The sequence below is a fragment of the Lynx canadensis genome, chromosome B4 (genome assembly GCF_007474595.2).
Source record: "Lynx canadensis isolate LIC74 chromosome B4, mLynCan4.pri.v2, whole genome shotgun sequence".
In the NCBI taxonomy this organism is placed as follows: domain Eukaryota; kingdom Metazoa; phylum Chordata; class Mammalia; order Carnivora; family Felidae; genus Lynx; species Lynx canadensis.
This window is the reverse complement of record NC_044309.1, coordinates 67,021,580-67,047,723: the sequence shown is the minus strand read 5'-3', so window position 1 is coordinate 67,047,723 and position 26,144 is coordinate 67,021,580. Positions and strand designations below refer to the sequence as shown.

The following is a 26,144-nucleotide window of genomic DNA, read 5'->3' as shown; positions in this document are numbered from 1 at the left end:
TTGCAACCCAGTCACGGAGCCCCAAATTGGGGAGCAGGGAGGGTGCTATCTGAAGCCGAGCAGTGATTCTTTTGCTCCCACTGAGGGCCCTGCTTGTCTCCACAGAGCATCTTCCCTTTGACAAATAATTTAGTCTGTGAAGACTCAGCAGTGGAGAAGCCGCCTACAGTTTGCGTCTTGGAATTCATTAGTCATCATGTGTTCTACTTCTTCTTTAAGTTTTCTTTAGTACATGGCAAAATCCACAAACAAAAACAAAAGGAAAGGGAAGATAAGAGCAAGGAAAATCTTGAAGAGATTCCAAGGGTCCTGCATCCTCAACAGTTCTCACTTGATAATCTTGCAGCTGATTGCATCAGTCCAGTTTAATCAAATATGTTGTTGCATCTAATTAATAACTCCTTTGTGCCCTTATTTCAGCGAAGGTTATGGTCTTCGAATGTTTGAATTTTCTCCTTCCCAATCATTCACTGTGTCAGCCCTATTGACATAGTTTATTTATTTGTAAAGGTGTGTGTGTGTGTGTGTTTGTGTGTGTTATGTTTAGTATATCCAGTGAGGTATAATTTACATATAATAATGGTACATAGTTAAGGTTTATATGTTGGTACATTTTGACAGATGTGTACACTGTGAAACCCTCACCACTGTCATGATGGTGACCATGTCCTTGCTCCTTCAAAACTTTCTTTTGTGCTCCTTTTTAACTGTTCCTGTACAAGCAACTGCTAATCTGCGTTCTTTTGTAAAAAAAAAAAAAAAAAAAAATTTAATGTGTTTTTGAGAGAGAGTGGAGGAGGGGCAGAGAACGAAAGGAAGAGAGAGAATCCCAAGCCAGTTCTGCACTGTAAGCACAGAGCCCAGCATGGGGCTTGGTCTCACAAATTCGTGAGATCATGACCTGAGCTGAAATCGGGAGTTGGACACTTAACTGACTGGGCCACCTGGGTGCCCCTGACCTATTTTATTTTCTGTCAAAGCATTAAGACTTGAGGAAAGTTTTTAACTGCAAAACTCATTATTTTAAAATAGCTTATAGTATATTCAGGCTATTTTTTGAGTTCGCTTTGGAAGATTCTGTCTTTTAGAGAATTTGCCTATTACATCTAAGATGTTGAATTTGATGCCGTGAAGTTTTTCATAATACCCCTTATTATTTTTTAATTATCTGTAGAATCTGTATCGATGACACTTCTCTGATCCATGATAACAACTTGTATGTTCTCTTTCTTTTTTCCTGATTGTTCTGTGTATTATCTCCTATGGCTGTTGTAAAAAATCACTAAAACTTGGTAGCTTAAAACAGTAGAAATTTATTCTCACTGTCTGGTGGCCTCACATTTGAAATTCGTTTCACTGGTTAAATCAAGGGTGTTGGCAGGGTCATGCTCCCTCTAGAGGCTCTAAGGGGACAATTTGTTTTTTGCTTTTCCAGCTTCTGGTGGAACTGGCATTTCTTGGCTTATGGCTGCATCAGTCCAGTCTCAGTGTTCATGGCCACATTGCTTTCTCCCATCCTGTCCTGATTCTCCATCCTGTCCTGATTCTCCCTTTTCCCATGTCAGAATCCTTAAACTTAACTACATCTGCAAAGTTCTTTTATGCCATCTAAGGTAACATTAACAAGTTTCAAGGATTAGTTCATATGCATATCTTTTGAGGGCTATTATTCATCCCTACCACAGTGTGGCTCAAAATTTATCAATATTATTTATATTACAAAGAACTAACTGGCTTTTGGTTTCATTGATTTTTTTCCCCTCAACTGTCTTTTTATCTATTTCCTGGATTTCTATTCTACTCTTTATTTCTTTTTATCTTGTTTATTTGGGTTTCATTTGTCCCTCTTTTCCTGGTTTTGTAAAGTGGAAGCCATGGTCACTGCTGTAAATTTTCCTCTGTTTTACATTAGCTGCATTCCACGATATTTCATTTGTTGTGTTTTCATATTCTTTCAGCTCAAATACTTTCTGATTTCCCTTTATTTCTCTTTTCCATGGAAATGTATTGTTTAGTGTCCAATAAGGAGGGAATTTTCCAGTTCAGTTATTGATTTCTGCATTAATTTCTTTATGGTACAAGAACATTCTTTGTGTGACTTAAATACCTTTAAATTAATTAAGACTGGTTTTAGAGCTGAGAATATAATCTCTCTTGCTAAGTTATTCCGTGACATTTACCATTCATTTACTGTTGGAAAGAATGTGTATTCTGCTCTTGGTCAGTAGAATGTTGTTTATTTATTTTTTTTTTTAATTTTTTTTTCAACGTTTATTATTTTTGGGACAGAGAGAGACAGAGCATAAACGGGGGAGGGGCAGAGAGAGAGGGAAACACAGAATCGGAAACAGGCTCCAGGCTCTGAGCCATCAGCCCAGAGCCTGACGCGGGGCTCGAACTCACGGACCGCGAGATCGTGACCTGGCTGAAGTCGGACGCTTAACCGACTGCGCCACCCATGCGCCCCAGTAGAATGTTGTTTAAAATGTCAGCTCAAGTTGGTTGATCATGTTGTTGAAATCGTCTGTATCTTGCAAATTTTCAGCCTGCTTAATTGTATGAGTTATGGAAAAGAGAATGATGAAATATTTGAGTATGACTTTGGGTTTCTCTATTTCCCCTTGCTGTTGTATCAATTTTTGTTTCATATGTTTTGAAACTCTTATTAAGTGCCTCAACATTAGGATTGTTATGTCCTCCTGATGAATTAGTCCCTTTGCTGTTACAGGTTGTACTTTCCTGCCTTTTTGCATGTCTGATAATTTTTTATTGTATGCTAGACATTATAAATTTTATCTTACTGTATGAACTTGTTCTCAGATGCTATTCAATTCCTTGGAAGCAGGGGGGTCTTGATTTTTAAACTCTTTTGGATGGTACCCAAGCAGTGTTTAATCTGGGTACTTTTGATTACTCTTCCTTACACTCTAGATCTTTCCCTCTGATTGGTACAAACAAGTCCTGGAGTGGAATTCTTTAATCCCTTCCTGCAGCTCTTATCCTGCCTTGAGTAGTTTCCTCACACATACCCACTCAATGGAGGAATACCCAAGGGGGACTGCAGATCTCCATTGTCCCCTGTCTGTGAATTTCTCTCCACTCTGGCAAGCCTAGCTGCTTTGGCATCCCTGCATTCTGAGCTGCATCCTTTCAATTCAGGGAGACCACCAGGGTCTGCCTAGCTTCCCTCTTTGTATTGTGGTCCTGGAAACTTTTTTTGAGGCATTAAGCTGGGCAGTCTTTGTTGGGTTCACTTCTTTTGTGTCCTGAATCTCAGAGGGTCACTACCCTTTGTTACCTGTTACCCATTATCATGAGAACTATTGTCCAATACATTTTTCATGACTTTTAGTTGGTTTCAAGGTTGAAGGCAAATCTGGTACCATCACTCCCATCTTGTGTGGAAGTGGAAATCAGGAGCTGGATTTTATTCAGAGTGAGTTCTAAGTGCATTTTTAATTACACCTGGAGAAACATCTGTAGGCTTGGCTCATAGACAGCCATTAAACAGGAGTGGCTACACTTGTAGGACTGTCCTTTTCATCCTTGCCACTGGAGTACCTGCCACACTTGGACAGCCATTGTGAATATTAGTATGAAGTGTTCAAATGGAGGAAAAGGGTGAACCTATGTTTGGTTCTTTCATCTGGTGTTTTAGTGTATGTTATATTTTGAGTCCAGTAGGTTTTATTGTGTGGGAATTTGTGTCCAAAGACAAATAACTTTTTAAAATTGTAAAATGTTTGTATACACTAAATGTTTTTATTATAAAAATCAAATATAATAAGTGGAGCATGACATTTTAAATTTCACTTACAAACATTCAACCAATTATATGTTTGATCTTTTTCTTCTGCTTCATATCTTCTGTGATACAAAAATTAATGATAGTTTGCATTTACGTCAATTTTACTGCCTAATAAAGCTGGTTATAATTTTAATGAAAGGAAATTATTTCCTTTTATTTATGCATAATCAGATGTGCACTGCTGTGACCAGAATTTATCTGTTATATTAAAGCCATTCTAATAACAGAACCGCTATTGTTTATTTTTAGCAGGAAATCAAAACCAAGAAAAAGCTAAAAAAACTCAGAATTTTAAAAAACTAGGAAATAACATATGTGACATTTATACAATAGTATATATCTTGTTATTTATACAAGTCAAACTTTAATCCTAATTTGGTCCTAATTATTCTCTTTATTTTCTGTCTCCTAAAATCATTATTACCTAGTCTGTCCATCAAATCATGGAACAGTTAATAGTGAAAGTAGGCACAGCCTGCCCACAGATTATAATAGATTCCTTGCAAAACACCGGTTTCTCATCTATGGAGGTTTAGTACTAAAAGCTGAAAAAGGGGTTTTATTTTTGTGTTGTCGTCGTTGTTTTAAATTTTCCATGGTATACAAAGTAGTGATAATATTTTCACTTATTTTTTTTTATTTATGGAATTGGTGTATCATTTTATGATGCTGTGTGTGTTTTTCATGTTGTGGCTCATTTACAGATAGCTGAATTGCAGGCGAACCTGCTACCTTTCAGTCAACTGATCCAGATGTATTTCATTATTGTCACAGTAAGCTTTGAAAATCTACCTATTTCAGCTTTTCTGATACACTAGGTTATAAAACTGCTTTACTTTAAACTAAAACATTTGACATTAAAATACTTTCAACCCTCCTTTCTAAAGGGGTTTGTCACTGCATTAAGCTTTGAATGACCTAAATGCTCTCTGTCTGTCCGTATCCTGTCTTACCATTTCAGGACAAAATCTTGCAGTAAATCAAGTTTTTCATGTGTTTAATCACATGCATGTAGAGATGAATATTCTCACCTGATAATGTTCATTCTAATTAATACCCTGGCTCAACATCCCATGTTAACTTTATTGCCAAGACAACAGCATATTTTATTCCATTTTTGTGAACTGGGATATTAGATTTCCTAAAGGTTGCTGAAATGGTAAAATTTCCTTGGATTTTGAACTTGACATTGGTTTAGGGTTACTAATGAAACTTGGCCTCCAGGAAGAATTCCTCTAATTAAGCAATTAACATTCCAGTGATCCTAGGCCATCTCTTCTAACAGCGGGAATACCATAGGTCCTGGGAGTCAACCCTGGCCCCATGAGGACACTGTATAGAATGCCTCTTCAAGCTAAGGTAAAGGTGTGCTTGAAGTACTTCTGGGACTAGAAGGGGCAGTTTTAATAATTATGCCCAGACCATAGACGTCAATAAGGTTAGTTATCTTACATATGACCTCTGTGGTTCATATCTGCAGCTTTCCAAAATTGATCTAGTGTTCTGACATAGAGACCAACGCATCTGTGCCATTTTGAAAGCCCATTTGTATTTTAAAAAGATCACTGAATGCCCCTTAGGGAACTATTCAAAAATCTAGAAAAAAAATATATTTATATATATTTATTTATAACCCTATGTAATTTTTTTCTTTATTATCTTTTGGGTAGCATTATTAATAGTATACACCATATAAACCATAACCAAGTCTGATACCTTGCCCAAATTTCTTAACTTTAATTGAATAGGTTGGAAAGAATTTTGTTACTTAAGTCAGATAAATTGGAATGAATTCTGTTCCTTGTTTAATTGTTTTTAATGAATGCCATTCTTTTGGTTGATTAAAGCAATTTGCCAGTGACTTTGTAAGTAGTCCCACATTGAATGGATTTTTAAATAATAATTGCCAAGAAAGTGGAAAAATGAAGAGTAGTTAATGCAGTTTGTAGGGATTTAAGGAAGAATAATTTCTGACAGTTCCAATTATGTAGGTCTTCCTAGAACCCATAAATTGCTTTAACTTCAGTTGTTCCTTGTTGCTTTTACAGTTTAAACTCAAGTATATACTAAATCTGTTTTAGAAAATACATCGTGCCCAGATTTCTGTAAAAGTATATATGTTCTATTTTATAATGCCCAGTTATGTTGACATTCACAGAGATTTGGGGAAATTAATCCTAATGGGAACAATGACTGTGGGAGCTGAAAATAATAGATGTGTCCTTCTTTTTCTTTCTTTTTAAAAAAGCTGGACCTGTGATCTGCAGAATGCTGAGTTATCCCCCAACTCGCCGAGCTTTAATTGTGGGTTGTGGTCTGCAAATGTTCCAACAGCTCTCAGGCATTAACACCATCATGTATGTATTTCTTTCCTGGCTTTTTACTGAAAAGGAATTGTGAAGGAATTATTTTACATGGAAAAAAAAAAAAAAGAATAGGACTTTTGGTGTTTTGTTGTATGAATTGTGTAGGATCCTCCTTTTGGAAGATACTTTGCAATTTTTAATCCTGTCGATGTGTGGTTTAGAAGGAGGTGATTTATATTGTTATATTTTATTGCCTTATTTGATATCATAAATTTCTTCTTGTACATCATCTGATACTTCCTTATATTCTGAGCTAATGAATGTATCATTTTCATAAGCCATTACTTGATGCTGGTTAGAAAGTGAAACAAAAGGGAATCATCTGGCCTTGCCAGGGATTAATGGGCACTCAGATAACTAGTTTGTTTCTTTTGGGAGCAGTTACAATACAATGTGATGAAAACATTAATAGAAGATGTTTATTACCATCAGAATGGGAAGACACAAAAGTTCATATTGTCTAGTTTCAGATTAATCCCCAAAGTTGTATGGGTTTGGGAGGTGGAGCAGGATGAATAGGTTGTAGCATGTTTCATTCATTCACATTAAACACATTTTTAATGGCCTATTTTATACGAGACACACAGGAATGAGTAAAGTAGACATGAATAAATTCACAGTTTAATATAGAATTTCAAATTGTGATAAGGGCTGGGCAGGACTATTCAGTCCTCCACAGAAAAGACTTTTAAGATCCTAGGTAATACAACATGGGTTAGAGGAAAGTCATGAGTTTTGCCGAGAAATTAGTTGTTGGGTGAAAACCTGCTAAATCTTGGAAAATTCTCCCCCACAACCTATTGGCTGAAATTATTCACCAAAAAATGCAAATCATGTAAAATTCAAATTTGCTTGGTAAACCATTTGTATTTAGGACTCTTGACATTTTCCTTTGAAGTTACTTGGGATTATGTTTGTTTTCTGGATGAGGTGCACCACAATGGTTCTGTGTCTACCATCCTAAGTGTGGTGATGGAACAGAATTGTAATGAGGCTCATACTTTCAAATAATGCAGTGCAATGATATCCTATGTGAATATCTATTTTATCAACCTAACTTAAAATATATTCTCTGTTTTTTGTTCTGCTTTATTGTATTCCTAGAAAACATCATCAACAGAGCCAACTCTTATTGATGGGTAGTGGCTGAGGCCAGGTGTGTTCCTAGTTGAAATGGCTGTCATAGTCCATTCACAGATATCTAGTGTAAACCATGCTGATTAAGGTTTTAATTTTTTAAAGTTTATTTTATTTTGAGAGAGAGTGAGAGAGATAGTGAGTGGGGGGAGGGGCAGAGAGAGAGGGAGACAGAATCCCAAGCAAGCTCCGTGCTGCCAGAATAGAGCCCCATGTAGGGCTCCCACTCACGAATCATGAGCATGCCCTGAGCCGAAATCAAGAGTAGAATGCTTAACTGGCTGAGCCATACAGGCACCCCAGGGTTTTCAGATTTTAATAAGGCATTTATTTCTCCAAATACTCAGTCTTTTCACAGTGAGATCAAGTGATATGAGTCTAAGAATCCTGATATTTCTTAAGATTTATGGTAGTCATTATGTGCTTTGCTTATCACAAACTGTACATAATAGAGGTAGCATTGTCAAACAGCTTTTGCTTGCAGTTGAGTATTAATCCTGGAAAGTAGGAAGAATAAATAAGGTAAATGATGGCTCAATTTAGATTGCTTCTATGTGATGCAAAACAGATGGCCAACTCCCTGAAGAAATTAATACGACATTTTAATGTCTGGAGGTAGAGGGTTAGACACTTAAATGAAAGATGCCTATGATAAATAACTGCTGGTTATTCATAATACACAGTTTCAAACATTCATATTTTAAGCCCATAAAACTTAATGCAAATCTTTCATTATAACAGACTGCACTACTGTCATCATCTGGATGGAAGATGACTAATCTGGGAGTCATTCCTATAGTGTGTTATCCTTTACTCTTTCTAGTCTGTATTGGTGTGTGTGTCTTTCTCCATTCTTAAGATTCAGTAAATACTATCGTAAGTTTTGTTGCTTCTAATTTAAAATAATTTCTTAACTGGAATCTGGTAGTTTATGTTTTGTTTTTAGTAGAAAATATTAATTACGTATTTTTCTTATTTTAAAAAATGTCATTTTGTTAATTTGGAGTTCTGTTTTTAATGGATATTCATTATGTGTATTTCATTACTTTTTCTTTCCAGCTTTTTCCTGCTAAGTGGGAAATAAAGTAGGCAGTGCTCTTCAGATTCACAGCCCAACCTAATAATCTGTAGAAGTTGAAATCTTTTTACAAAGTCTGTCTTTCACCTGGAAGTTGTGTGAAACTGAAATATGAGGTATTTTGTATTCTGTCTCTCACCAAGAAAAGTTCATAGGAAGATCATATGGAAAGATACTGAAAGATAAATCATTCTTCCAGTTGCATTTATATCTTACCATGTTTAGTTTTGTCTGTTTTCCCTCATAGAATTTTTGTTTCTATCTCCTTGACCTATTTAGTATCCTACCTCAGTCAAGGAAATAGATTTTCTCTCGTAATATTTAATTTTCACATCCTCTCCAAGGAAAAAAAATATTTTGTGTGTGTGTGTGTATGTCTAAGTATTTCTTATTCGTACAACTCACATTTATATCCTAACCTGTACCTTATCTGCTATCCTATCAAACAGTGAGCTTCGAGTTCTTAAAAGCATTACATACTTTAGACACTACATTAAAACTCTTAGAAGAAGCAATTTTCTAATAAGACTTTAATCACTTAATTTCAAAACATGTTGAATAGATTATTTTCTTTTCACAGTAGAGAAAGAACAGAGTACATGGAGTACTAGCTTTCCTAATATAAAAGTGTTGATATTATTGCACTATATCTCACAGACCAATAAAATATTTCCACATGTGTTAAAAAGGAGAGGAGTAATAGATGAAGTTGATGATGATTAATGTGGAGGAAACTTCTTAAGAACTCTCATTGTGATCTCTTCTAAGCTCTACTTATAAAGTCAAGAAAATTTCCATTTCCTATCTAACAAATTTTATCTGGATGCCTACTGATACTTGAACCCTTCCACATTGTTATTACTACAGCCAAAATGTGTGTATATGTGGGAGGGAAAGAAGGAGAAAAAGTAAAAAAATAAGGAAAACACCTGGCTGTTTAGAGGTTTTGATAGCATGTTGCTTCTTTTGAGCAACTTATAAGCTGTATCTTGATACATTCTTATGAACATGTAATCAGTCCATCTTAGACGGGTGGGAGTTAACAGATTTTTACCTGGGAAGACCACCAAGTGGTTAAATGGCTCACTTTAAGATTACACAGAAGATCAGTAGTAAAGAGGAGAAGGAAATCCAGAAATTTAAGCTTCTGAGTCAGCTTCAGGTAAAAACCATTGTGAGAGAATAGATTTCTTTTGGGTACTCTGTGTCAGTACTCTACTTTTAACCTATTCTTCTTTTAGATTAAGGTTCCAAGATTTCTCTCTTCCTACTCTTCCCTGTTCTACTAACTCAAAGTGGGAGTGGGAAATAGGCATTTATATTGGATGGGCAGTGATTCTTCTGTAGCTGCATTCCCTTAATCCCCAGGTGATCTCTTCTTCTCTCATATTTACAAGAGATAATAAAGGATTTTGGAAAATATGCCCTTATAGTAATAATATTAAGGGCTATCCTTCACTGAACATTAAATACCAGATATTCCTGTAGCATGCATTAACTCACTTAAATATTCACAGAAAATGAAAAAAAATTAGGACAAAACTGCTAGCCCCTCTAATGGTATAATTATGTATTATGATCATGATAATAAACGTTTTTACCATGTTACATGTGTAACACTATAAAGTCTTTTTATAGACACGATCTTTCCAGATGTTCATAAAAATCCTGTCAAGTAGAGCCAGTTCTTCCGTTTATTCTGTAGCTAAGGCTAGGGCTTAACAAGTTAAATGACTTATTCATTGTCATCCAGTTAATAAGTTTTAGCAGTGAGGGTGGAACCCTGATTTTCTGACTCCAGATCACATGAACCACTCTAGTTTTAGAACACCTGAAATGCCCAGGGCTGACTGTTTAAAGCTTGTTTGGGGGTAATATAAGGTAAGAAATCAAAGTCAGTGGAACTCATTACCATCCAAGGATTAAAAAAGAATGTGGAATGATTGTGTGTATCCATCTCAAGAATCATAAAGCTCATTACATTCTTTAATCTCCTGGTACCCAGTTAAGTAAAGCCTTTGCTTTCTACCCTTATCTAGAGTTCCTGGACAAGCCAGCCCAATCAATGACTGGGTGAGGCATTTATATTTGTTAATCATTGTCATTAATTTCATAAGGGCAGTATTTCTGTATCTGTTCCATTCTCATTTTATCCTCAACAAACTCTCCTAGTATAAAAAATGATCATGCAGTCAGGAAACATGGTACAGCAAGCAGGCATGGGCAGATGGTGGTAAATGTAGAGACAAATAAAAGTGACAAGAAATAAGAGGAAAACAATAAGGATTTATGCATTCTCCTGTTGTAAATCGGAGCCAGAGGTGAGGTTTTGCTCTCGGAGATCTTCAGCAGGCAGGATGCATGGACCAAAGCATCTGCTCACTAATGTGAACATTCTTCTCTCCCACCACCTCAGTAGGACTCTGAACATAATCCAGAAAAGCTGTTGAATGATAACATGCTTACCCCATTGAAATGCTTCAGGATGAGTGTATTGGTAGTCAGTTGTGTTCATTAGATGAAAGTGATTAAACAGATGAGAAATAGTGAAGGTTCAGGGTTCACTCCTTTGCAAGATGAGTTTAATGTGTTGGGAAGAATATTGGCCCAGGAATCAGGAGAGAATTAGTTTCAAAATCTGTCTCCACAGTGGGACTTTAGGCATGCCAGTTACTTGACTTCATTCTAATTACCTGTCAAGTGAAGTAGATGAGCTTTAATGTACATTTGATGAGGAAAAATGGGGTTTCAAAAATGGAAGCTAAAACATTTGTGTTTGAAACACTTTAAACCTTTCTTGTTTGGAAAGTTATCAGACTGCAGGAGATCATTTTTAATCTAAAAAGAGAAAATGTATTTGGTAGACATAATTTTTGAAAGATTGGTTAAATGCTTGTCATTGTCCTAGATACTTAGCACCTTATTTGTTAAGACCACACTTTTATTTCCAAAGCATATCTTTTTTAGAAGCACGATCTTGGTTATAGTTGACAGTGCTTTGCCCCAAGATTGTGTAGCAAGCCTGATGTGCGAGAACATGGCTTCCATAATGTTGTAAGGGTAGGCTCAAGCTGAGTGAACTTCACTGGCCTCTCAAATCATGTACAAGGGAAAGGATGCAACTTCCACCTTTGGAGTCTAAGGCCATTTTTCATGACAGATCACTGTCACTGTCTTAATGTGCAAAACAAAGCATTCTCATCAGAGAAGCTCTAAACCCTCTAAACAGAAGGGCTTTCTAGTGTGTCTGTTTGCTTTCCATTTCCCTCTGTGTATGTTGCACACCTGTCTTAGTTTGAGTTCTCCAAAACAGGCTCTAAGATCAAGATTGGATGCAGGTGATTTGGGGGGGGGGGGGAGGGATGCTACCAAGAAGCATGAGTAAGGAGCAGGGAAAGTGTGGTAGGGTCTGGGATGCAGTGAAGCATCTCAGCTGATCTCAGTTAGCAGAGTTCAAATCCTGCTGAGGAATAGTGTAGAATGTGATTCAGCACTATTCCAGGAATACTTCTTCACCATCCCCAGTCCCTCAGGTAGTGTCATGCCTACAGTCATTCTTTGGTTCCCTGAGCAATCTCTTCCCTGGAGCCAGAGTTCTCAGGACCAAAGAAGAGGAACACAGTTTAACTATAAATTGTCAGATTCTAGAGTAGTTTCCATAACTAGAGGGACATTCAGAGAGGGGCCAAGAGCATAGGGGGCAGGGCAGTAAGAGCATCTGTTTAAAATCTTGCTGTGTCATCAAATATGTATAAAAAATAAGTTCACACAATTGGATATGGACGTTCTTAGTGTCTTTCCACAGTTATAGCAAATTTATTTTTAGTGAAAAAAAGTCACTAACCATACAAAAAGTAAGTAATAAAAGTTTCATAAGAAATGATGAGAATATATTTCCTTGAATATTATTATTTTTTGGAGGTTTTTATATAATCATGAATAATTTTGTCTCGTCATAGGAATCTTAAAACTAAAGTATTCATTTATTCCTTCAACCAGCATTTCCTATTATTGATAGAGCTTCAAACATAATTCTTGTCATTGAGAAATCTTTATTCTACCAGCAGTTAGACACAAATACTTACCACACAGCATTATAAAAGCCACGTTAATATGTTGTTAGGAACACTGTATATGGAAAGACTAGTTTTACCTGGAACATGAAGAGGACATATATAAGTGATTTTTTTTTGATAGATTTTTAAAATTTCTTTACATGCATTTGTTTTCTGGCCAGAAACGTGATGTATCAAATATGAACACAACGTTTGGTGTTCGATCTGAATTTGAATCCAAACCTGGTACACTTGCTGTGTAAGCACTACATGCTGTTTTAATTTCTCAGAGTCTCAGTGATCTGGAAATCCAGAATAATACTTTTACGATGATTAAATGAAAATAGTATGTATGGTTCAGGCCCATGGGAGGCACTGGGTCCATGCAAGCTTCATTTCTGCTCAGCATGTATTGCATTTTGTAAATTCCAGGGAATTTGTGGAAAGCAGGGACATCCCGCAGTTAATGCATCCTCTTTGGCCCATGCCCGTTAATCCAGGATTTAAGCCATCCTCTGTAGATAGAAAATTGTTATAATATTCTTTCATTCATGTCTCTGTTTTCAGAATATAGAAAGAAATCATAGTAGTGTTTTTCTTGTAACTCACAGATACGTTAGGAGTGTTGTCCACTTCAGTATTAGGGGTGTTCTTTTTATCTGAAGTTTAAGTCAGGGAGAAAAGACCTCAGTGACCTTTGAGTGATCAGAGCTAATATACCTCACGTGGCCTGACTTGTGGTTTACATCAAAAGATGGTCATATCCTTTTGCATGCTTTCTGAATCAGATGTGAGTTTTAAGGTTCTGTGGCAATTAATGGAAATTTATCTCCATGGTTTGTTAACGTATCAACAACTAAGATTCTGGGTTCCCCAGGACATCTTCAGTAATATAAAAACATGAGTTCTTTGCCTACCCTTTCTCTGACTACTGCTTTGCTGAAAGGTAAGTAGATGAAATCGAGATGCTGTTAATAAGTTGAAATAACAACATGAAATCCAGGGCTGTACCCTAAGAAATAGGCTTGCTGTGTCCATAAAGTGAAACCTTGCTCCCCCCCTCCCCCAAATCATAGGTAAATTTGAGAGTAACTAGTCTGGGTAATTCCAGGTAGACTATTAAAAACTTGTAGAGATGTTCACTTCTTTCTTCATTCTTTAAACAAGTAGGCAGAAGGCACTCTGCTAGGGACTAGAGACACACAGTAGGACTTAGCCCATCCCCAGGGAACTTTGGTCTTTTCCCCCTCATCCTTAAAAGAATATGGTGCCACCTGTCTTGAAAAGTTCCTTTGAAGATGAAAGGAGGCAGCAAAATGACTGCCATAGGAGATAGTCAGATGGTGTTGGGGGGTTTGATTCTCCTTTCCACACTTGTATTTGTTGTCCACTCGGTAAGTGAGCTGTCTAGGCTCTCCTCACTTGGTCATGGTTCTTTAAAATGTTTCCTTTGTTGGCACATCACAGCATGATATCTTGAGTCTCCTTCATGACTTTGCCTACTTGCTTTGTTCCTTAATGTGGGTGCTCCCCAGACCTTGGCTTATAGATCTGCTGGAGATTTCATTCTCTCTCATGGTTTTGATGACCATCTACATGTGAGGGATGACCCGAATCCACATTTCTACATCAGAACTGCTCTGAGATACACAATTATATCCAACTACTGGACATTTTTACTTGGATATCCTACTCTCACCAGTGTCCATATGTACAAAGCCAAATGCCTATAATTTCTCTCCAGTTTTCCCTTTCCTGTAATCCCCATTGCAGTGAGGTGGGTGCCCAAGACACTATATGGGAGCTCACCCTTGTAAATACAACAATTGCAATTTCCTTCACTTTTACTTCCTGAACATCTCTTCTATCCTTTCTATTTGCTTTATTTTCATTATATGTCTGAGTTCAGGCTCTGCTTTAGTCAGGGTTCATTGTATTTGCAAACACCAGAATCCCATTCAAATCTAGCTTAAGGAAAATAAGGGAGTTTGCAGTAAGAGTTAGAGACTAAAGGCAGGAAATGTAGCTGGGCCTACAAAGGGGCTGAATCCAGAAACTAGAGAGTCACTTGCTCAGCCTCTGTGTCCACATGGTACTTTGTCCTTGCTTTTCTCTGGCTGAATGCATCCTCTTCCTCCTTTCTTTTTGAGATCTTCCTCTGGGTTTTTTTTGTTGTTGTTGTTGTTCATATTTGGTCACACCCTGCCACATAACTTTAAATGTACTTCTGAGTTCAAGAATCCACAATTAATTGACTGGAGTTGTCTCAATTCTTAATTCCTAAGAGAGAAAAATCAAGGTAGACCTACCCTAGCTCACGTATGTGAGGCCAGGGGCTGGGCAACACTGTAGGAAGAGACTCAGAGGATTTTTCTGCCTTAACTCTCACCTCCTTCAGTCTGTCCTTATCTCTGCCTGTGAATTTTCTGAAACAAAGTCGAATCCTATCCCTTCTTGACTTAAAAATCATTAGTAGTTCCCACCGCTTTCAGCTCAAAGTCTAAGAGCCTTCATGTCCTGACTTTTGTCCGTCTTTGCATGCCCTGTGTCCAGCCACTTCCACACACTATACCTCTCCTGCTATACTGAATACCCTGTACCTCTGTGATGCTTAAACGAATCCAGGCCTCAGTGCCTTCGTACATACCATTCTCCCAGGCCTAATATCCAGCTTACCCTAAAAGAAGTTAAACTCAGGTTACATGCCATCTGCCTGCCTCCCTGGGCTGATTTATATGATGCTCTATAGCACTCTGAGTAGATAATTGTCATAACAGCTATTATGCTTTATTATAACTGCAGATTTATTTTTCCCTAAGGAGCATACAGACAGTAAAATTTCCCTCCTTGAAGTACTCCCCAGGGAGAGCCAGCTAGATTTTAGTTACTACTTTTTTTTTTTTTTTTCCTTCATTCTGTTTGTAGTCAGGGGTCATAGCCTAGTGTTACGATTGGATCTATTTTGGCCTGACTATGTGAAATCTTTGTAACTTCTGGTTTTCATTTGTTGCAGTTATGGTCTTAGGAGAACCACAGCTACAGCACTCAAGATTTGAGAACAGGATCTTCCAAAACCACTGCCAAATGAGTCCTGACCTTTAGAATCAGTGACAAACTGCAACAGCATTACTAGTGATTTGTAGTACTAGATGAATACTCTTTAAGTTTAGTTTGGGTTTCAACAGTGAAGATCCATGGCAACAATTCTGCAAGTTAGATGTCTTGGTTCCTTCTTTCTTAGGGCAACGGGAAAAGCTAAGTTAGTGACTGCTATCCAAGTTTGTGATTATGCTTCCTGTGACTGATAGAATTGCAGGATTTCAAATGCTATTAAGCTGCTCAATGCAGAGACAGATAGTCTGATGACATGTCATTTGTGGCAGGGAGAAAAATGAACAGTGTCTCTTGATGGAACATCTTCATTTATTTTGATAAGATTATTTTGTACTGGGCAGATTAAAAATATACAGAACTAAATTAAGGTGCTCCTATTTCCATTTCTGGAAAAACGCACAGTACCAGAAAACACAAAAATGTATAAAGTAGATTTAACTATGCAGTTTTAACTTTAGTTTCCTACACAGAAGTAACAGCCTCCTCACGGATTCTTCTCGTGAGCTTCTTCACCTTCCTTAAGGCTCTCTTCTCAGCCATTTATCATAAATATGTTTAAGGAATTTAATCACGTATCTAAGACTGTTTGCAAGAAACTAAACTTGGCCCCAGAGGTATGTTTTCTTAGGAAAGTGCAGAGTTTTTGCACTTGTTACATTTTACATTGAGGTCCAGATTTCAGGGGACCATTTTGCCTCGTGGAGTGTATGTGTTTCTCTGTCCACATTCCCTGCCACTCCCACAGCCAGGCCCCATCAAGGCTTTGAGGTGGTGCCAACCTGCCCTAAGGAGTCAACATTCAGCTAATATTCTGCTTAGAGCTTTTCCCCATACATAGCCTGTTCAGGGCTGGGCCAGGATGAGGGCAGACAATTAGACTGGTTTAATTTTAGGAATAGAAATACAAGCGCAGTCATTACAACAGTAGCTGTGGACATTAGTAAAATGTTCAGCCTCATTTTTTGCCCCCAAGACCTTTATTTCACATTACAAAAAAAAAAAAGAAAGAAAGAAGAGAAAAATTTTGAGGCTAAGTGATGAGACTGCCATTTGCCACACCTTCCTGTCACTTTATCAGCTAAGAGGGAGTATGTTATAGCTGACTTTGGAATCAGACACTCCAACATATTTAATAATATGGTTAGGTAAAGAGATGCCATATTTAAGGTACTCCAATGTGACTACCTCATAGCAGTTTATTATTTATTACATTATTATTTTATTTAGGCATCAGTCGACCTGGAGTCAGATTTTGTTAGATGTCCTGACCTATTGTTCTGCATTCAGTGACTTACAGCTACTCTGAATCTCAGCTTCCTTATGTACAAACGGGATATAACCACCCATTCAGGGTGGTTTGGTTTCCCTCATTCATACCCATCTCTTGAGTGGCACTGCTAAGTTGTTCAAAGTATAGGAATCCTCTCTGGTTTTCTTTCTTCTTGCTCCCCCATCCTGTCCTCTAGGGAGTAAGCTCCAAACCATGATTCCCAAACTGTAACAGAGCACGAGACACTTCTCACAGGGGGATCCAGGAGATATTTTAAATTTGTGAGGGAAACACAGACATGCTCAGACCACTACTGTTAGGTAGTCTGTACCTTAATAAGCCGAACCATTAGGTATTTCTTTTGGCTTATGGGTGAAAAAAATTACTGAGATATGAAGGGTTCCATGAAGCAAGAAGACTAGGACTTCAGCTCTTACATCTATCCTTCCCCTTAACTTCATTTTCCCTACTACCAGTCATCCTTGCCATCATGGCCTCTACTCATGTATTGCTATAGACCATCTCCTAACTGGTCTTCCATTGCCATGTGTACCCTCCATAAGTCAGTCTCCACAGAACAGCAAGAATGGCATTTGAAAAATAAAAGATCTTAACGCTCCATTACTTAAAAACTTCTAATAGCTTTCTACCACACTTCAATTCAACCTAGCTCTTTGCCATGGTCCACAGACTGCCCATCTGGCTCCCGTTTTGTCCACCGTCCTCATCTCCTGTCCCTCTCCCCACCCCAGTCACTAGGTTTCAGCCGCACCAGCTTTTTTTCTTTTCTTTCATCTGTTTCTCAAACTCTACAAGTTTGTTGCCATCATAGAGACTTTGTGGTTGCTTTTATTCTGGCTGGAAAGATCTTCTTCCAGATCTTCCCTGTGGCTGATTCCTTCTCATTGTGTCTAAATTTAAATGTCACCACCTCAACTAGGCCTTGACCCTGTTCTAAAATAGCCCCCTCCTTTTCATCTGTATCACTGCATTTTCTTCTTTATAGATTTATGATGGCGTAAAATTATCTTCTTTTACTTCATTATGTTCTGTGAGAGGAGAGCCCTCATCGATCTTGTTCCTTTTTTTTTTTTTTAAATGTGTATTTATTTTTGAGAGAAAGAGACACAGAATGTGAGCAGGAGAGGGTCAGAGAGAGAGGGAGACACAGAATCAATGCAGGCTCCAGACTCTGAACTATCAGCACAAAGCCTGATGCGGGGCTCTAACCACCCCATTAACTGACTGAGCCACCCAGGCACCGCCAATCTTGTTCCTTTGAAGTGTGCCCAGCACATAATTGCCCTCAGAAAATATTGGAGATGCAGAACCAGAAGATGTCATTGATGATTATGTGCCATTGCTGCTTTTTTATCATGAAGTCTTGCTGAAATTTTGAAAGATGAAGGGGGTTATTTTAAGCCTTGATCATTTATTAATCTTTCTTCAGCAGTCAGCAAAAGAAATGTAGTCCTACTGTACTTTACGTTTATCTGAAGTGCCTGACTTTTCCTAATCCTTAGTAAAACATTAAAAAATGGAGAGAAAAAATCCCTTTTCTATTTCCTTCTTAACCTGAGTCTCTGTAGATTCTCACAGTTGGAGAAATCAGAATCATCCTTGTAATACACTCATTTTATTAAAACTCAGAACTGAAACCAGCATGGAAGAAAGGAGTTGATGCAGCCTTTGGGTTTTTCCTTTCACCTGTAACAGGAAATGAATGACTAGATTGCCAATTATATTGTTCAGGGTCTGTTTGTAGTTCAGCTGGATGAAACTTTTTTGGGTAAAGGAAAGAAAAGGATAGCTACTTGATTAATAGAATGAGGACGCTACTCATTAACCTCAGTAAAATGGCAATATTGTAATAGTAGAGTATTTTATACAATAAACTGAAACTGTAGGAATATTTTCATTATTAGGACAATGCAAACAAGTAAATTTGGATAAGCATATATATTGTAGATGTTTATATTCCAGCTGTTGTTTGTCATGTGTCTCTCCTTGACTCTTTACAGAGTCTACTTCTAACTTACTCATTGTCTGTTTGCTAAGAATATAAAGTTGAGTTGAAAAATTGTGAGTCATTTCCTAGTAAAACAGTATGTTAAGCTGGTACACAAATTTCTTTATGCCTTATCATATCTGAAATATTGCAACAATCTTATCATTGCTGTTATGGGAAAACTTCCAAGTTACAACTCAAGATTCCAAGTAGGTTCTCCCTCAGCCCCAGAATTCCCAGGTGGGAGTGGAATGAAACTGCAGAGATGCTCAGGGGACCCAGGGTTCTCAAGGTGCAGCTGTGGGTATGTGTAGGTGCCAGACCTGCTGGGAGGTGAATGTGCTCAGGAGAGATGGGGTGGCAACCGCCAAGGCATCAGCAAGGGCAGCTGTAGTGATGAGAACTCCGGTCATACTAGAGTGTTCATTTCTCCCCTGGTAGGGGCAGAAGGAAGTACAGATGGCATGGGTGGTCCTGACATTGACTGTCAGAGATGAAGGTGGCGAAAGATCATTCCTATATTTGAGCTGTTTGTACGTTGCATGTTTGTACATAAGTAAATGTTCCTAATATGGATTTATTAATTGATAATTCAGATGATTTCTATATCAGAAAAGCTTAAATAGCTAGTGCTTCTCAGTATGAATCAGAGTAATACAGTATTTGTTTCCACGTGTTCATTAGAAACCCAATTTGTGTGTTAATTTGGTGGTTAAAATTACATTGCAACTTCTGTTGCATGTTTTAATGTTTCAACACCCAGAAAAAAAAATGTTGGTTAGCTGGTTATTTTGATGGTAGAATATGAATCCAACTGGCTTGCCAGATGTGAAGATTGATCTATTCAGCACAGTAAAGCAGGTTTTTGTATTTTGCTATTTTAACTTGTTTTCCCCCCTTCAATAAACATGGGCTATACACTTGAAGTTGAGTCATTCATGTGGGTTAAAAAAGTCACTGACTTGTTTTAAGGTATTGATATTTTTAATTTCAGTTTTTGTATTATGTATACAAAAGTCAAGGTATTATACAGTTTATCAGTACAAGCCATAGTCCCGGCTACTCCCTTCCTCTACCTAAAGTTTTGCTCTACAGAGTCAGTTACTTTACTTTGTTTAGGTATTTCCTTTTGTAATAACATCTGTATTTCTAAATAACTAATATGTAATTTTTTATTGACTTTGATTTTTGAAATTCTGAGTGACTTTACATTATGGAAGATGAATACTTCTTCCAACCACTGCCCCTCACCATTCACATTCACAACCCCCCCCATAATTATATCTCAAGTTTGTGGATTAACTAATATTTATCGTTTTCATCATTATGACTACATAAGTAGGGTTTCCAACTGAGCGACTCAGCATGCTGCGATTACATGGACTTGACATTTGTGCCGCACATCTTCTGCTTGCTACTCTGGTGACATGCTCCAACCCTTCACCTTAGCCTGTGCCCTGGAGCCAGACCCAGGCACTAAATACATTTCTAGCAACAGTTGTTTCTCCTGCTCTAGTAAATAATGGCCTCCTTCTTAATTTGCTCAGTGTTCAATGTACCCCTCATTAATGCTTTCCACACACTCCTCAGTGGAACTGTAAAACCCTAGTGAGAAACATCAGGAAATCCATCCTTGTTCCCCTCCCCTCGTCTTTCTTGCAGCCCTTCCTCCTGCAGCATCTATTATCCTGCTCCCTTCTGATCTGGACGCTCTCTGTACCGGGCTGTAGAACGCTCTTTACTTCTCTTCTGGTTAACTTCCCCGTTTGCTGGATCCATGTCCTCTTGTTAGCCTCACTCCTTTTTTTTTTTTTTTTGGTGGTTCTTATTCTACAGTAGTTGCTGTGAAAAGCTCAGTGGGGAGTAAAAAAAATTGAGACCGACGCGACATCGTTTTTTCTGTCCTTAGACTTGATTGTTGTTCTCCCTCAGAAGGTTTAAAGGCCATCGACTTTCATTTTCAGATTGGTGCCTTCCAGCTGGCCTTCACTGTGCCTGCTGTCCTCAAACCTTGCTTGTTCACTGTCTCTGCACAGTAAATGTCCTCTCCGTTCCAGGTGTTGGATGGGTAAGAGCGCTGGGAGGGAGACAAGGGTTCTGACTGACTGTTGCAGAGATTTTCAACCAGTCCTCTTGTTTTAGTCCCTGAGATACCTAGTACCTCCAGTTCTTGAACCTTTGTGGAGTTTGTCATGTAAATTATCTTGCTTCTTGCTGGCTTCCTCCATTTGCTCTGCTGTTTTAGGCAAGTTACCCTTGTCTATCCTCGTTCCATTGTTCAAAACTTTTATCCTTGCATTCTTAAAAATGTTTAATTTTTTGATATTTGATGGAGAGGGTGAGAAAATTAAAGCTGCTGAGTTTACACTGGACATTTTCATAAGCTATTTAAAAATATTAAGAGGCCAAATATAGTCAAGTTTGCAATTAAAATGCTTGTTTGAAATAAAAAGTTTTTTAACTAAATTAATTTTTTTTATTTTAATTTTTAATTGCATCTGTACAGTGGAGAATCTAGCATTTTGGCTCTGTTTTATCTATTCCTCATTGATTAAAAGAAGCACTCTTGTTCCACCAATCACACCGAATAATGCAAGCAGAGCCTGAGTGGAGGATTGACAGGTTCTCAAATTAAACCAGTAAATTTACATATTAGAAGTAACATGGATTTACTGTGTGGACTCCTCTAATAGGAGAAAGAGTAAGATTTTTCACCCAATCTAACAAGCCTAAGTTGGGTCAAAGCCTACCAAATACTAGTGCTTTGAAATTAAATATTTTTCTGATATATGAAATATCTAGCATTTTTTTGATTTTGAAATGGAAAAAGATTTTATTTGGACAAAACATGTTTTCCTTTATAGAGATAACATTGCTATAGAAAAGAATCTAAATGAGGGACATAAGTAACAAATTCTTAAATGCCTACCAGGCTCTTGTTACTAGAAATTTATTCATTTTCAGTAACACATGCATTTGATACTAGCCTACAGTTACACACATGATTTAATTTCTACTATATTTAATGGTTTTGTGTTCAGTTTACTCAAAGGATTCATTTAATCATGTGTGTTTCAGGGACTTGAAGAGTATGTACTGTTTATCTCTGTATTCCACATTTCCATAGAAGTTCAATAAATGTGAAATAAAGCAGCCACATTTTATATATCTAGCATAGTGGTTTGAACATATTGAAGCTTAATAAATTTGTCAGATTAATCAAAGATTATCCTTACTTTTCTAAATGTCCCTTAAAGTCTTTGAATATGAAATAGACTAGGTTTAGCCAAGTTACTATAGCATTATATAACACTTCTTGATTTTAAAAAAGCAGTTTTTAGGGTAATGATAGCAAATGAATGTTTTCTTGTTTTAAAAAGATAAATTCTAACAATTAGGCTGCATATAATGAATATACTATTTGAAGTATTTAACATTTATTAATTTAATAGAGCATGAAATCCTGAACTAACTTGTATTATTTCATAGTTTAGCGGTGTGTGTGTGTGTGTGTGTGTGTGGTGTGTGTATGTAAAAGAGAGCAAGCACCCATGCACATAGAGAAAGGGCAAAGGGAGAGAAAAGTGAGCGAGAATCTTAAGGCTCTTCGCTCAGCATGGAGTGGGACACTGGCCTTGATCCCCAAACCCTGGGATCATGACCTGATCTGAAATCAAGAGGTTGGGTGCTCAACTGACTGAGTCACCCCCGTAGGTGTTTATATTTTAAATGACAGGAGGGAAGCCAGGGTTATGCTTTGATTAATGTATTTATGCTCTTTCCAGATACATTTTAATTCATAGGACTCCAGTTTCCAATAATTAACTTGTATTTAATTGTTATTCTATAGCTAAATGAAAAATCTTAAACTTCGCAAGTATTTGAGGGCTAGGGATCAAAGGTAGCAGTAAAGTTGTGAAATTTAAGATTTTAAAAATTCTCATGGGGCGCCTGGGTGGCTCAGTCGGTTAAGCGGCCGATTTTGGCTCAGGTCATGATCTCGCGGTCCGTGAGTTCGAGCCCCGCGTCGGGCTCTGTGCTGACATCTCAGAGCCTGGAGCCTGTTTCGGATCTGTGTCTCCCTGTCCTCTGACCCTCCCCTGTTCATGCTCTGTCTCTCCCTGTCTCAAAAATAAATAAAACGTTAAAAAAATTAAAAAAAAGATTTAAAAATTCTGTAAAATGCACAAAATGTAGTGGAGCATTTCATAAGGACATTGGGAGGGAAACATTATTACTGGACCCACTAGACCATTTGATTTTGATACATGAACTAAAGACTTTTGGGCCGACAAGAATCTTACCTGTTTAAAATGCTTAGTGCAGAGTCTGTTACGGTTCCATTAATGTGTGAACAAACTAAATGCTTTGGTTCTGAAGGTACTATTCATTATGTAATGACACCTTGATGGCTGTATCAGCCAAGCAGCTTTTCTCCATTATATAGCATCAGGAAGAGTTGTTTCTGTATAAATGAAACCTCTAAAAAAAACTTCATGTTTAAAGTTAGAGCTATATTTAGTTTATAAAACTGTAAGGATAGTTGTAGTATCTATTGAATTAATGACCTGGTTGTTAAAATACTGGTGAGAGATCTGCCAAAATACTAAAAGCAGTTTATAGAACGTGTTACATGTCTTATTCAGTGAGGATGCTGACCATGCAATTCATATTTCTGCTCCCATTCTGTAAATGTCAGAACCATATAAATGTTTGTTGGAGTTTTAAAAATTCCTCATAATAAGATTTTCTATATTGTTTCCTGCTAGCGCTTCTTATAGCCATATGCCTGTGAACCTCAAGCCTCTAAACCTAGTCTTACGTGTAGCATGGTCTTAAAAACTGATTTAAAGGAATATTAATCACTTCCTCAGAGTACTTATCAGTTACTCTTTTATAAAATATCATTTGCTAAATACTAAAAGGACAATTGAAATACAAAGGATTATTATATACATACTTTAATAATTGAGGAAAATTTATCATGCTCTGAGGGACATTTCTTTCTCACTGTTTTAATGTTCTCACAGTATTTGAGTTTTCTTCACAAATACCTAACAACCCACTCTTGAGTATTTTAAGTGTTTAATCAAGCAAATAAAGAGTTCACCAAATCTATGCCCAGATGAAATAATAGGCTTCATTTTTATTTGGAATCTGTTCTTTTCATGAAGGATTACATAGGATATTCCAATAATTGGGTGAAAGCCACTAAGAAATTAATACAGGGTAACTTAAATAAAACAGGAAAATTATTTACTTTATATTAAACTCATGTACTACTAAGAAAGATTGGTAAATATTGATACTGACTTAAATGTGATATTAGCTGATTCAGTTTTAAATGCTTTAAACAGACGTTTCACATTCATTTAATTTACCATTCATTTTTCTATGTAATATAACTGAAGGATATTCTGAAAGAATAAATATGCATTTGACTTTATTAAATCATTGAATCCGCCATGATAAGAATCTAATTAAAATGCAGCTTTTCTAAAGTAATGGTTTTGGGTTTTTTTTTTCATTAATTAATATTGTGGTAGACCAAATGATCCATCACTGGAATGATCCAGATGTTGAGTTATTACATATTTTAAATTTTAAATTTTAATTTAAAGCACCTATTAAAACTGTTCCTAGAGAGATGTACAATAATATGGTTTGTAATGAGTGAAAAGACTGGGAATCTCAAGAAAGAATAGGAACTATGAAGAAGAACTGAATGTATAGTTTTGCAACTGAAAAATACAGTACCAGAAGTAAAAAAAAAAAAAAAAAAATACTGGCTGGGCTTAAGCAGCCAGTAATGAAATAGCAGAATGAAGACGATAAAAAATCATCCAATCTGAAGAAGAGAGAGAAAAACTTCTTTTTTTAAAATTTTTTTTTTTTTTCAACGTTTATTTATTTTTGGGACAGAGACAGAGCGTGAACGGGGGAGGAGCAGAGAGAGAGGGAGACACAGAATTGGAAACAGGCTCCAGGCTCCGAGCCATCAGCCCAGAGCCCGACGCGGGGCTCGAACTCCCGGACCGCGAGATCGTGACCTGGCTGAAGTCGGACGCTTAACCGACTGCGCCACCCAGGCGCCCCAAAACTTCTTTTTTTAAAGTGAAGAGAGCTTCAGATCATGGGATACAATTTCAAAATGTCTAACTCATGGATAAATGGAATCTGGGTGGAAAAGAGTGGAGCAGGAAAAGCAAGTTGAAGAAATAATGGCAGAAAAACCTATCAAATTAGAAGACACAAATTTGCAGATTTATAGTTTCAACAGTCTCAATAACCTGTTTGGTTTGTATGTTTGTTGATTTTAAGGTAACTCTATATATTCTGGATATTAATCTCTTATCAGATATATTATTTGCAAGTAGTTTCTTGCATTCCGGGGGTTGTCTTTTTACTTTATCAATATATTCATGATACACAAAATTTTAAAGTTTTATGGAGCCCAGTTTATTTACTTTTTCTTTTGTTGCTTGTGTCTTTGGTGTCATATCTAAGAAATCATCACCAGAGACAGTGTCATGAAGCTTTTGCCTTCTTTTCCTCCTATAAGTTTTATAGGTTTAGAGGTGTTCATGTAGGGCTTTGATTCCATTTTGAAGTTCATTTTTTTGTAACAGTTTTAGGTAAGAATCCAATTTTATTCTTTTGCATGTGGGTATCCAGTTTGTTCCAGCACCATTTGTTGAGAAGACTGTCAAGGTTCCATATGATCTTAAGAAGTTTCTATTTCTGCAAAATACATCATTGAGATTTTTGATAGGAATTTCAGTGAATCTGTAGATCACTTTGGTAGTGTTGATGTCTTAACAATATTAAGTCTTCCACTCCATGAACAGGAGATGTTTCCATGTATTTATGTCTTCTTTAATTTCTTTTAGAAAAAAAAATGTATTTCCATTGTAAGTCTTTGGTTAAGTTAGTTTCTAAATATTTTGTGCTTTGTTGATGCTGTTGTACATGGATATTTTTGTAATTCCCTTCAGATTGTTCATTTCGATATATAGAAATGCAGTGAGTTTTGTTCATTAGCTTTATATACTGCTATTTAGCTGAACTCATTTATTAGTTCTAAAAGAGGTTTTTGGTGAAAATCTGTAGGGTTTTCTACATGTCATCTTTGAAGAAAGTCATTTTATTTATTTATTGTCCAATTTGTATGCGTTCTTTCTTTTTCTTGTCTAATTGCTTGACTAGAATTTCAGTACTGTGTTGAATAGGAACAGAAAGCAAGCATCCTTGCCTTCTTCTTATTTTATAGGAAAAGCTTTTTGTCTTTCACTGTTGAGTAGGATGTTC

The 26,144-nt window shown here is 36.9% G+C and overlaps 1 protein-coding gene across 1 annotated transcript in view; it reads left to right on the top strand.

Moving 5' to 3' along the window:
- Positions 1 to 26,144, top strand: part of SLC2A13 (solute carrier family 2 member 13) — a 377,212-nt gene that overhangs the window by 157,692 nt on the left and 193,376 nt on the right. Inside the window, exon 4 of the mRNA XM_030322194.1 lies at positions 6,057 to 6,165. Within this exon, the coding sequence (XP_030178054.1) occupies positions 6,057 to 6,165 (109 nt within the window). The remainder of the gene's footprint in view (positions 1 to 6,056; positions 6,166 to 26,144) is intronic.